Below are 12,704 nucleotides of genomic sequence, written 5' to 3'. Positions count from 1 at the left end.
TACAACACAATAGGAAGCAGAAAAACTAACAAAAGAAGAAAGAAAAGCCTCCAGTCACTGGAAAAGGGGGATTCTTCTAAATAACTCTCATATATATGAAGATATTCTTAATATTGCAGAATACTGGAAATAATAATGAAAACAACATTTCACAGCTACAGGTTACAGATTAAACTGTACACAGAAAATTGATAGCCTTAGATGCATTCATAAGTGAGGAAGAATGAAATGAATAAATTAAGCATTCTGTGCAAGAAGTTAGAAAAAGACAAATGGAAAGACGTGTAGGAAGGATACAACAGAGATAGACTGTAATAAGTGAAAAGGAAAAACAGTAGAACTGACCGGTCAAAGACCTGATTTAAGAGGGGGAAATATCTAATAATAAAATCTGTGCATTTAATAAAGACAAAGGGTGTGTGGGCTTAGTCACTCAGTCGTGTCCGACTCTGTGTGACCCCGTGGGCTGTAGCCCCCCAGGCTCCTCTGTCCATGGGATTCTCCAGGCAAGAATACTTGAGTGGGTAGCCATCCCCTTCTCCAGGGGATCTTCCCAACCCAGGGATCAAACCGAGGTCTCCTGCGTGGCAGGCAGATGCTTTACCACTGAGCCACCAGGGAAGCCCAAGGGGGACAAAGACAAAGCAGGGCCGAACAAACGTACAAAATCCGAAGCGCAAAGAAGGAGTAACCATGGGCAGAGCAGCGAGAGGCCACCTTTCCTTCCCTTCTCCTAGGGCTGGAGGCTGGGCACCATTGGCCCACAGACCAGTCACCACTGACCCACGGCTGAACCATTGAGATGAGGTTGTCTAGCTTCTCAGGGGTCACTTGCAACACTCCTCCCAGGAAATCCTGGGAGGATTCCCCGTTGTCCCCTGCAGGCAGCTGCGCGTGGCTTCCCCACGTTGAACAGCAAACCCACGCCCGGCTTTGTCGTTTCTTCAACGGTCAGCAGCGGTCTCATTCTGGTCTAAAACAAGGGCTCGGGCCTGAAGTCTTCTCCTTAAGGTCTGAGAGAGGCTTCCTGATTCCCAGAACAACTGAGCAGATGCCACTGGGTTTCTACCGTGGGTGTTGCCTCTCTGTTATGACCAGACAGGATCCGTCCACACACTGCTGCCTCCTGTCCTTGAGTCAGGGGGCAGGTAGGGGTCGTCTCTAGCCTGGCTGGGGGTTGCCTGCTGCCAGTCCTGGCTGTTTCTGTCTTGGGACTGGGTAGATTCTCCTTAGTTCTTTGGCCAAGTGATGGAGGATGGCTGAATTGGTCTGTGTGATGGGGAGGAGATGTAACAGCTAGGGTGAAGAATGCGGCAAAATTCACTGCCGCCAGCCTTGGGTGTTGTGGAGCCTGCTTAGTAGCCCTGGGAGTCAGGAAGCCCCTCCCCAGCCCTTAAGGCAGAGGAGTCAGAATTTGAGCCCATCCAAGACCAGCCTGAAGCCAGTGGTGACAGGGGAAGAGGAGGCAGGGCAGAGGTGGGGTCAGCGTCCAGGTGAACCTAGAACAGTGGCAAGAGGATCGGTCAGTCTACCACCAGCCATGGTGACACTGTTTCCAGTTCTCTGCAAGGCCCAGTCTCTGGACTGCCCATCCAGGAAGCTGCCCCAGTGCCAACAGCACCTCCTCTCATGCCTGCTATTCTGGGTGCAGTCAGCAGGCTCTGAGCCACTGGGAACTGGCCTTCTGTTCAACCGTCCAAGGCCTGTCATAGCACCAGCTGCCAGAGAAGCACGAGGACCTCCCATCTCCCTCTCGCTCCTTGGGAGCGCTCTGCTATCTGCCTCTGTGGATCACTCTCTGTATTTGCTTTCATTTCCTATGCCTGCTTGAATATTACCACAAACTTGGTGGCTTGAAGACACCACTTTTTGTGGCCTAAGAAGGCGGATAAGGAGGACATGCACTCATCTTCTCCTGCGAGAACTCTAAAATTACAACTACTGCTGAACAACCGTCCACTGGAGAATGTTGGATCCCACGAATAAGGATACCCCATTTCCAAGGGCAAAGGAGAAGCCCCAGCAAGATGGTAGGAGGGGCAAAATCGCATTTAGAATCAAACCCCATGCCCACCAGAGATGCTTAGAGGGCTCAAACAAACCTTGTATGCACCAGGACCCCACAGAGGCTGAGCCAGAACTGTGTGAGTGTCTCCTGAGGAGGTGCGGGTCAGCAGTGGCCTGCCGCAGGGGCAGGGGCTCTGGGTTCAGCAGACCTGGGCGTGGCATAAGCCCTCTTGGAGGAGGTCGCCAGTAACCCCACCATAGAGCTGCCAGAACATACCCAGGACTGGGAAATAGACTCTTGGAGAGCTCAAACAGAACCTTGTGGACACTAGGACCTAAGAGAAAGGAGCAGTGACCCCACACGTGACCCAGACTTGCCCAGGAGTGTCCAGGAGTCCCTGGCGGAGGCGTGGGTCGATGGTGGCTGCTGCAGGCTGGGGGCACTGAGCGCGGCAGTGCATGCGTGGGACCTTCTGAAGGAGTCGCCTTTACCTTCATTGCCTCCCCCGTAGTTTGGCTTCAAATCAAACAACAGGGAGGGAAACAGCCCTGCCCATCAACAGAAAATTGGTTTAAAGATTTACTAAGCATGGCCCCACCCATCAGAACAAGACCCAGTTTCCTCCTCAGTCAGTCTTTCCCATCAAGAAGCTTCCATGAGCCTCTTATCCTTCTCCATCAGAGGACAGACAGACTGAAAACAACAATCACAGAAAACTAACCAAACTGATCACATGGACCACAGCCATGACTAACTCAGTGAAACTACGAGCCATGCCGTGAACACTTCAGTATTCGTGCCTCGAGAACCCCATGAACAGTTGAAAAGGCGAACAGATAGGACACTGAAAGATGAACTCCCCAGGTCAGTAGGTGCCCAGTATACTAGGGGAGATCAGTGGAGAAGTAACTTCAGAAAGAATGAAGAGACAGAGCAAAAGCAAAAACACCATCCAGTTGTGGATGATTGGTGATGGAAGTAAAGTCCGATGCTGTAAAGAGCAATGTTGCATAGGAATCTGGAATGTCAGGTCCATGAATCAAGGCAAACTGGAAGCGGTCAAACAGGAGATGGAAAGAGTAAACGTCGACATTCTAGGAATCAGCTAACTAAAATGGACTGGAATGGGTGAATTTAACTCAGATGATCATTACATCTACTACTGTGGGCAGGCATCCCTCAGAAGAAATTGAGTAGCCATCATGGTCAACAAAAGAGTCTGAAATGCGGTACTTGGATGCAATCTCAAAAACGACAGAATGATCTCTGTTCATTTCCAAGATAAACCATTCAACATCATGGTAATCCAAGCCTATGCCCCGGCCAGTAATCCTGAAGGAGCTAAAGTTGAACGGATCTATGAAGACCTACAAGACCTTTTAGAACTAACACCAGAAAAAGATGTCTTTTTCATTATAGGGGACTAAAATGCAAAAGTAAGGAGTCGAGAGATACCTGGAGTAACAGGTAAATTTGGCCTTGAAGTACAAAATGAAGCAGGTCAAAGGCTAACAGAGTTTTGCCAAGAGAACACGCTGGTCATAGCAAACACCCGCTTCCAACAACACAAGAGAAGATCTACACATGGACATCACCAGGTGGTCAACACCAAAATCAGACCTAATATTCTTTGCAGCCAAAGATGGAGAAGCTCTATACAGTCAGCAAAAACAAGACTGGGAGCTGACTGTGGCTCAGATCATGAACTCCTTATTGCCAAATTCAGACTTAAATGGAAGAAAGTAGGGAAAACCACTAGACAATTCAGGCGTGACCTAAATCAAATCCCTTATTATTATATAGTGGAAGTGAGAAATAAATTTAAGGGCCTAGATCTGATAGATAGAGTGCCTGATGAACTATGGAATGAGGTTCGTGACATTGTACAGGAGACAGGGATCAAGACCATCCCCATGGAAAAGAAATGTGAAAAAGCAAAATGGCTGTCTGGGGAGGACTTACTAATAGCTGTGAAAAGAAGAGAGGAGAAAAGGAAAGATATAAGCATCTGAATGCAGAGTTCCAAAGAAAAGCAAGAAGAGATAAGAAAGCCTTCTTCAGCGATCAATGCAAAGAAATAGAGGAAAACAACAGAATGGGAAAGACTAGAGATCTCTTCAAGAAAATTAGAGATACCAAGGGAACATTTGATGCAAAGATGGGCTCGATAAAGGACAGAAATGGTATGGACCTAACAGAAGCAGAAGATATTAAGAAGAGGTGGCAAGAATACACGGAAGAACTGTACGAAAAAGATCTTCACGACCCAGATAATCATGATGATGTGATCACTAATCTAGAGCCAGATATCTTGGAAAGTGAAGTCAAGTGGGCCTTAGGAAGCATCACTATGAACAAAGCTAGTGGAGGTGATGGCATTCCAGTGGAGCTGTTTCAAATCCTGAAAGATGATGCTGTGAAGGTGCTGCACTCAATATGCCAGCAAATTTGGAAAACTCAGCAGTGGCCACAGGACTGGAAAAGGTCAGTTTTCATTCCAATTCCAAAAAAAGGAAATGCGAAAGAATGCTCAAACTACCGCACAATTGCACTCATCTCACATGCTAGTAAAGTAATGCTCAAAATTCTCCAAGCCAGGCTTCAGCAATACGTGAACCGTGAACTCCCTGATGTTCAATCTGGTTTTAGAAAAGGCAGAGGAACCAGAGATCAAATTGCCAATATCCGCTGGATCATGGAAAAGCAAGAGAGCTCCAGAAAAACATCTATTTCTGCTTTATTGACTATGCCAAAGCCTTTGACTGTGTGGATCACAATAAACTGTGGAAAATTCTGAAAGAGATGGGAATACCAGACCACCTAACCTGTCTCTTGAGAAATCTGTATGCAGGTCAGGAAGCAACAGTTAGAACTGGACATGGGACAACAGACTGGTTCCAAATAGGGAAAGGAGTATGTCAAGGCTGTATATTGTCACCCTGCTTATTTAACTTCTATGCAGAGTACATCATGAGAAATGCTGGACTGGAAGAAGCACAAGCTGGAATCAAGATTGCCGGGAGAAATATCAATAACCTCAGATATGCAGATGACACCACCCTTATGGCAGAAAGTGAAGAGGAGCTAAAAAGCCTCTTGATGAAAGTGAAAGAGAAGAGTGAAAAAGTTGGCTTAAAGCTCAACATTCAGAAAACAAACATCATGGCATCCGGTCCCATCACTTCATGGGAAATAGATGGGGAAACAGTGGCAACAGTGGCAGGCTTTATTTTTCTGGGCTCCAAAATCACTGCAGATGGTGACTGCAGCCATGAAATTAAAAGACACTTACTCTTTGGAAGAAAAGTTATGACCAACCTAGATAGCGCATTCAAAAGCAGAGACATTACTTTGCCGACTAAGGTCCATCTAGTCAAGGCTATGCTTTTTCCAGTGGTCATGTATGGATGTGAGAGTTGGACTGTGAAGAAGGCTGAGCACCAAAGAATTGATGCTTTTGAACTATGGTGTTGGAGAAGACTCTTGAGGGTCCCTTGGACTGCAAGGAGATCCAACCAGTCCATTCTAAAGGAGATCAACCCTGGGATTTCTTTGGAAGGAATGATGCTAAAGCTGAAACTCCAGTACTTTGGCCACCGCATGCGAAGAGCTGACTCATTGGAAAAGACTCCATTGCTGGGAGGGATTGGGGGCAGGTGGAGAAGGGGATGACTGAGGATGAGATGGCTGGATGGCATCACCGACTTGATGGACGGAAGTCTGAGTGAACTCTGGGAGATGGTGATGAACAGGGAGGCCTGGCGTGCTGCGATTCATGGGGTCGCAAAGAGTCGGACACGACTGAGCGACTGAACTGAACTGAACTGAACTGAGTTTTCTGCCTGAGTATTGAAGGAGTGTCCTTGTGTGGGAGAGTCCGTCTGCAGTCTGTGTGTGCCCGGTGACTTTGGTGGGGTCTCAAGAGGGCATGGGCAGTGTCTTCTCATGGGGGGCACTGGTGGCCAGCACCCTGGTGGGAGGTGGGACTGGTGCTGGAGAGACTAGAGGTGTAACTTAGTGCGAGACGCGGGAGCTTCTCTCAGGCTCAGAGACAGCTCCTGCCCTGTTGGGGGTGTGTTTGACTGGTCCCTGAGGGCCTAGAGGAGGAGCCCCAGGGAGATGAACTTCTCCCTGGAAAGATGGAGATTTCTGCTTTGCCTGGAGCTGGGGTGGGGGCGGGGCCCTCGGGCTAGAGCAGCAGTTCTGAGCTGCACCCCTTCTCCCTGGGCATGTGATGGCTGTCTCTGCCTTGGCTGAGAGGGCGGGGGTAGCACCAGCCTGGGGGGGCTAGAGCTGTACTTCTGAGCTGGCTCTCCATCTCTCTGGTAAGTGTGATGATGGTTATTGCCTGGATGGGGCGCAGGGCTGGCGTAGGAGGCTTGTGTGGGCTGGGGAGTGCACTGGGCTGGTCCTGGAAGGCTGGCTGGAGCACCAACAGTTCCAACCTGCTGCCTCTGTGCTGGGCCTGGGAACAAGCAGATCTGTGTGCCCAATATTTAAAAACAGGGTCTCAGCTTCTTGTAACCCTCGAGTAAGCCCCACTGATTTTCCAGCCAGCCTAAAGAAGGTTCATCTATTAGGGTGCCTAATACGGGGCTCGAGGGCCTCAGTCCTTAGGGAGGGTCCCCAAGCCTCTGACACCTCCCTCCTGTTCTGGGGTGCTCATTAGGGGTGTAGATCCTGACCAGATTATCTTCTCCCTTCCTACAAGACTCTGCATGGTTCTGAATTTATAACCTTGACTGTGGAAGAGCCATTCTGCCAGTCTTCAGATTGTTCTCAGAAAGAGTTTCTTTATGTGTAGATGTAGTTTTGATGCGCTCTTGGCGGGAGGTGAACTCAGGGTTTTCCTACTCTGCCGTCCTGATCCTTCCTTTGTGATTGTTATTCAGTGGCTAAGTTGTGTCTGACTCTCTGCGACCCCGTGAACTGCAGCACGCCGGGCTTCCCTGTCCTTCACTGTGTCCTGGAGTTTGTTCAAACTCGTATCCATTGAGTCAGTGATGCCATCCAACCATCTCATCCTCTGTCACCCGCTTCCCGTCTCGCTGAGCCTCAGTCTTCCTCACCACAATTAAAAAGCATGAATTCTTCGGCGCTCAGCCTTCTTTACGGTCCAAGTCTCACATGACTACTGGAAAAACCATAGCTTTGACTAGACACCTTTATTGGCATTTCTGCTTTTTAATACGCTGTCTAGGTTCGTCATGTTAGGACCAAACTGAAGCCAGGACAGGCTCTAAGGGGCAGGCGAGGCCTGAGGTTTCGTCTCCAGGAAAGCTGAGGCCCTGGGAACTCCCGCAGGCAGTGTAGCTCGACCAATCAGAAAAAATCCCCGTAGCCCCCGCCCACGCCAGACCCGCGCCAATCCCGATAGGGATGCGAGGTTTAATAGTCCTGCCCGCGCGCACGGTTTAACCAATCAGCTATGCTGTTACAGGAACAAAGACCCATCTGTATAAAAGTAGATGTGATTCAGAGCTCGGGGCTCTTGTCGGATTCCGCTGTGCTGGATGAGACCTGGGCCCTAACTCGAGTTAGCAATAAACCCCTTTATGCTTTTGCATTGCTGTGGACGTCTTATTCTCTCAGTTCTGGGGACTCGGACTCTGGGCATAACATTTGGGGGTTCGTCCGGGATCCCTTTAACTGGGAAGAATAACACCCTCCCGGTAGAAGGGGTTTCCTCACTTGGAGGAAAGCTATCTGAACACCAGTGTTAAGTTTGGTTAGCCAGTGTAAGACCGAGGCCCAGCATACGCGCTGGAAGGCAGCTGGCTCTGGTGAGAAGAGAGCTCTTGTCAGGCTTAATCAGGGGCGAATTAGTGGTCTTAGCCGGCGTAAGGCCGAGGCCCGGCATCGTGCTGGGAAGGCCGCTGGCTCTGTGAACGCCTTGTTGGTAAGATAACCTAGAGGGATAGGAGGGTTCAGGGGGCCCAGGAAGACCTAGTACTGTGTTCTCGGCCGAGGTTAGTCTCCTCTGTTCGTCGCATCTTTGTGTGCGCCGGCATTGTCCCTGCTCTCTGGGTGTTCGTCTTGTCTCCTGTGTTCTATCCTGTAATCCTGGGGCAAGAGACTCCCACTCCGTTGTCCCTTAGGACTGACCATTTTTCTGATTTTAAGTCTAGAGCACAGAATCTATCGGTGCTGGTGAAGAAGAACAAATTAATAACTTTTTGCAGCGCAGAATGGCCAACCTTCCATGTAGGCTGGCCCTCAGAAGGCACCTTTGACTTGGGAACTGTACACCAAGTCCGAGAGATCGTCTTCCGACCGCGGATCAGACACCCTGACCAAGCCCCCCTTCTTGGGTAAAACCTTTTTTGCCTCAACAGGGATTTTCTACCCCTCAGGTGTTGGCGACACATGTAAGGAAAAAAAAACCCCAAAAATCTCAAGGAGCCTGAACCAACGGCGCCGCTATATACCCCATCTTGCAGGGGGAATTGTTACGGGAAGCACACTGATTGAGACCGCCCCACCCTGGCCAGGCACCACAGTAACCATTTGCATGAGCTGTTTTATGACAGGAGATCCTGATTAGGAATGCGGAACTAATAAGCCTCCACCAACCGGAAGAGTTTGGGAAAAATTTAAAGGAGACACCGCCTGTACATTGTGAGCCACGCAGCAGAGCAGTTCTCCTGGGTTTCCTTACCCTGCTGCTCTCCACCCAGGTGCCCTTTCCCAATAAAATCTCTTGCTTTGTCAGCACATATGTCTCCTCGGACAATTCATTTCCGAGTGTTAGGCAAGAGCCCAGTTTCGGGCCCTGGAAGGGGTCCCTCTTCCTGCAACAAATGGTGACTCTGGTGGGATTCTTCTTCGCTGAGACTGACATCCTGACCACTCGGGGTACTCAGGGGCCAGCTTGCCCGCCAATGGACCAGACCCAGCAGCCGCAGCTGGGACCCTTTTGTCCCTGGTCTCCTCCTGACGCGGACAACTGGCCAGAATGCCCTGACCGGTAAGAAACAAGAGACTTTATTGATCTCTCTCTCCTTCCCTCTCTGTCTCTCCTTAACCCTTCCTATCCTTCCCTGTTTTTCTAGTTCCCTGGTCCTGGACACAGAAATCTGGTCGAAGGGCCCTCAGCCTGAGCTGAGGATTGGAGACTGATCCCCTCCTCTTGGCAGAGAACTCGAATTCTGGTTCTGATTTCTGGTAGGGCCGAGTTCCAGTCCTCCCTCCTCTGGAAGCCCAGGGAAAAGTCCCGTAAGGCCTGGGTATCTGTAGGTGGCAGGAGACGTCTGTAAGGCCACCCCTTTTGCCCCCTCTCCCGCCTCCTACCCCTTCTTTCAACCTGGCTTCCTTTCCTCCCTTAAAATCTTTGATGTTATGGAAAGGCTTGGTGGGCTACAGTCCACAGGTCACAAACAGTCTGATACGACTGAGCGACTTCACCTTCACTTTGATGAAGACTGCCGGGTTTATATGTGTGTGTTTTAACTCTGTGATCTGTGTTGTGATTTTTGATGGCCATTTTGCTTTGCCTGGACACCATGTGGTTTAGACCTGCTGCCATTTGTTAGAACTTAATTTTCTTTCCCTGTGCCTTGTGACCAGGGCTCTCAGGAACACTTATCTAGACCATCTCTAACTCCTGACACTGAGGAAAAAAAAAAAAAAAAGACTTGAAGCTGGAACTTGCACTGTGTCTGTCTAAATATGTCTTGGTTTGTCTCTGTCTCTGGATAATATTTTTGAGGTTAATTTGTATATGAGATGTATTTATCTGGCTTAAAAAAGGTAAGCGCTTACAAATCAAGTAATTCTAAATTAAACAATAAATTCCAGGTTCATATAAACTGGGAAATATTCAGTGTTAAATACCTGATATTAATGTTTGTTTGTTGACCTAATATAGACATGTCTTAGAGTAATTAACATTAAGTAAAATATTTTCATTTTACCTAGGTTTAAACCCTTTTAATTGATCTTTTTGATAAAACTTCTTAAATAGAACTCTTTGAAGTTCTTTTGATCTCTAGCTAACTTTGGGGTGCTTCAGAGGGCCCCTGGAACATCCCAAAGAGAGATATTAAACTGTGTTTATTTGGTTGGTTAAATTACATAGAAAAGATTATCAAATGAGTAATAAATAAAGTTATAAATAAATCACTTTTCCCCCTTCTGGTTGCCATGATAGCCTGATTGGCTTTTGTTAAATCCTTAGTGCCCGGTTCTATGCCTGGAACATTGAACGCTCAATAAATGTCTTATTGAATAAATGGATGGAAAGTGGAAATAACAATATTATCTACCTCATAAGTTTGCTAAGAGGACTAAATGAGAAAATGCAGTTAAAACGCTTGGCCGAGGACGTGACTCAAAGTAAAAGCCAGGAGGTGGGAGTAGTTGAGACGCGTAGTTTTCGCTGCAGCTGTCGGCATCCTGGCTTCTGAGCACCTTCCTTCTCATCACGCCCTCATTGGAATGGAAACTACTTCCAGGCCGTGACCCAGCTGCAGAGTGGGAAAGCCCCTCTGTCGGTCAGCTGGCTCTTTCACCTCCGCCAGGCCGCATAGTGCGGTTGATGTGATTTCTTTCCCTCGGGGAATGGAATTCATCACGGAATGAAGCTTTGCCCTTGAAAAGTTTCCTGGGCTAGGCTTGAGCTAAACGTGGGAAGCTCAGATAGTCTAGATTTGATTTTCCAGGTCCTCAGAGGCCAGCAGAGTCACCTCTTCATTGGCAGAAAAAAACCCAAAAAACAAACAAACGTGGAAATAAAGTGAAGACCTGCTTTGGGGAAGGTGACTAGAAAAGGGGCTGATTTTTTCCCTAAATGTTCAGCCTCTCCTGAAAGAGCCTCTTCTTTGAGACAAATCCTTTTCTCTGAGTCCCTTCTCAGAGTTTCATGAGCCAGGACAGGTAGCAGTCCCATTACAGACCTGTGTAGACCAAGCCCCTCTCTTTGGGATGAGGACTCGGCAGCCACGGCAAGTGCCTGCCCGGAGGCTAGGGTCGTCCTTCTAGACTATGACTCTGGATTTCCTTGCCTAGATGGCCCTTAGTCGCCTCTAGGATCAGCGGATTGCTCGCCCAGGGTTACCCTTTTGAGTAAAGGTGACATCTGCCACATGAGCAAAACTAAGCCAAAGAGAAAGAGGAAAATCTGAAATGGGCGTGGGAGGAAGGGCATGCTGGGTATCCGCTAAGATTTTAGAAGCGCCTGCAGCAGGGGCCACTCCACTGGCCTTTGGGAAAGGTTAAGGTATCACGGCTTCCTTGGGTGTTCGTCGCTGCACTGGGCTGTCGTCAGCTGCAGTGATGGCGCGCTCCTCCCTGTTGCTGTGCACTGGCTGCTCACTGTTGCGGCGTCTCCCGTTTCAGATCACAGCGGGCTTCTGTAGTTGGGGGCACACGAGTTTAGCTGCTCTTCGGCTTATCGCATCTACTCAGAGCGGTGAGTGATGGAACCCAGGACCCCTGCACCGGCAAGTGGGTTCTTAACCACTGGACCACCAGGGGCGCCCTTTCCCTAACCTTCTTAATGAAAATGTTTTAGGAGATTTGGATTTGAAGGACTGTAAGCCACTGGCCTTGTGCCTCCCTTTCAGTGTAGAAGTGGGGCATCTTGTTATCACAAGAAAGCAGAGGCTGCATGCTGCGGTGGGAAAGCTGGACATACAGGAAGGGCTCAAGTGGATCCGAGTGGCCCAAGGGGCTGACTGTGGTCGGCACCTTTTATGTGTCTCCCTGAATTCTTGCAGCCCCACCTGTATCCTGGACCCTCCACGGTTGCTGCATCCAGGCCAGGCCCCTAGCTAACAGTGAACCAGGTGAGGTTTCTATTACCATGCACTCACTTATTCACCTAATTAATTACTTTGCCAATAAAGATCCATCTAGTCAAGGCTATGGTTTTTCCAGTAGTCATGTATGGATGTGAGAGTTGGACTGTGAAAAAACCTGAGTGCCGATGAATTGATGTTTTTGAACTGTGGTGTTGGAGAAGACTCTTGAGAGTCCCTTGGACTGCAAGGAGATCCAACCAGTTCATTCTAAAGGAGATCAGCCTTGGGATTTCTTTGGAAGGAATAATGCTAAAGCTGAAACTCCAGTAATTTGGCCACCTCATGTGAAGAGTTGACTCATTGGAAAAGACTCTGATGCTGGGAGGGATTGAGGGCAGGAGGAGAAGGGGATGACAGAGGATGAGATGGCTGGATGGCATCACAGACTTGATGGACGTGAGTCTGAGTGAACTCCGGGAGATGGTGATGGACAGGGAGGCCTGGTGTGCTGTGATTCACGGGGTTGCAAAGAGTCGGACACGACTGAGCGATGGAACTGAAATGAATGGCCTGTTATGTCATGCTTAGAGTATTTTAAGTCTCAGATGGTCACTTTTCAGCCACTCAGCATGAAACTGACTTTATCCTACTTACTATCCTACAGGGTATGCCCGTTTAATTCCATCTTAAAACTGAAGACAGATGTCAAGAGCAGTCTTTTGGACTTTGTGGGAGAAGGCGAGGGTGGGATGATTTGAGAGAATAGCATTGAAACACATATATTACTGTATGTGAAACAGATCGCCAGTCCAGGTTCGATGCATGAGACAGGGCGCTCAGGGCTGGTGCACTGGGAAGACCCCGAGGGATGAGGGAGGCGGGAGGGGGGTTCAGGATGGGGGACACATGTACACCCATGGCTGATTCATGTCAGTGTATGGCAAAACCCACCACAA

General features: G+C 48.8%; 1 protein-coding gene across 1 annotated transcript in view; it reads left to right on the top strand.

The window, feature by feature from the left end:
* The first annotated feature begins 8,603 nt into the window (after positions 1-8,603).
* The window catches only part of PLA2G5 (phospholipase A2 group V), a 120,202-nt gene continuing 116,101 nt past the window's right edge, over positions 8,604-12,704 (top strand). The window contains exon 1 of the mRNA XM_060410750.1: positions 8,604-8,975. Coding sequence (XP_060266733.1) covers positions 8,809-8,975 — 167 coding nt within the window. The 5' untranslated portion in view covers positions 8,604-8,808. The remainder of the gene's footprint in view (positions 8,976-12,704) is intronic.

Source organism: Ovis aries, chromosome 2, assembly GCF_016772045.2.
Source record: "Ovis aries strain OAR_USU_Benz2616 breed Rambouillet chromosome 2, ARS-UI_Ramb_v3.0, whole genome shotgun sequence".
Taxonomy (NCBI): domain Eukaryota; kingdom Metazoa; phylum Chordata; class Mammalia; order Artiodactyla; family Bovidae; genus Ovis; species Ovis aries.
The sequence above is the reverse complement of the archived record's forward strand: the minus strand, read 5'-3'. Positions and strand labels throughout refer to the sequence as shown.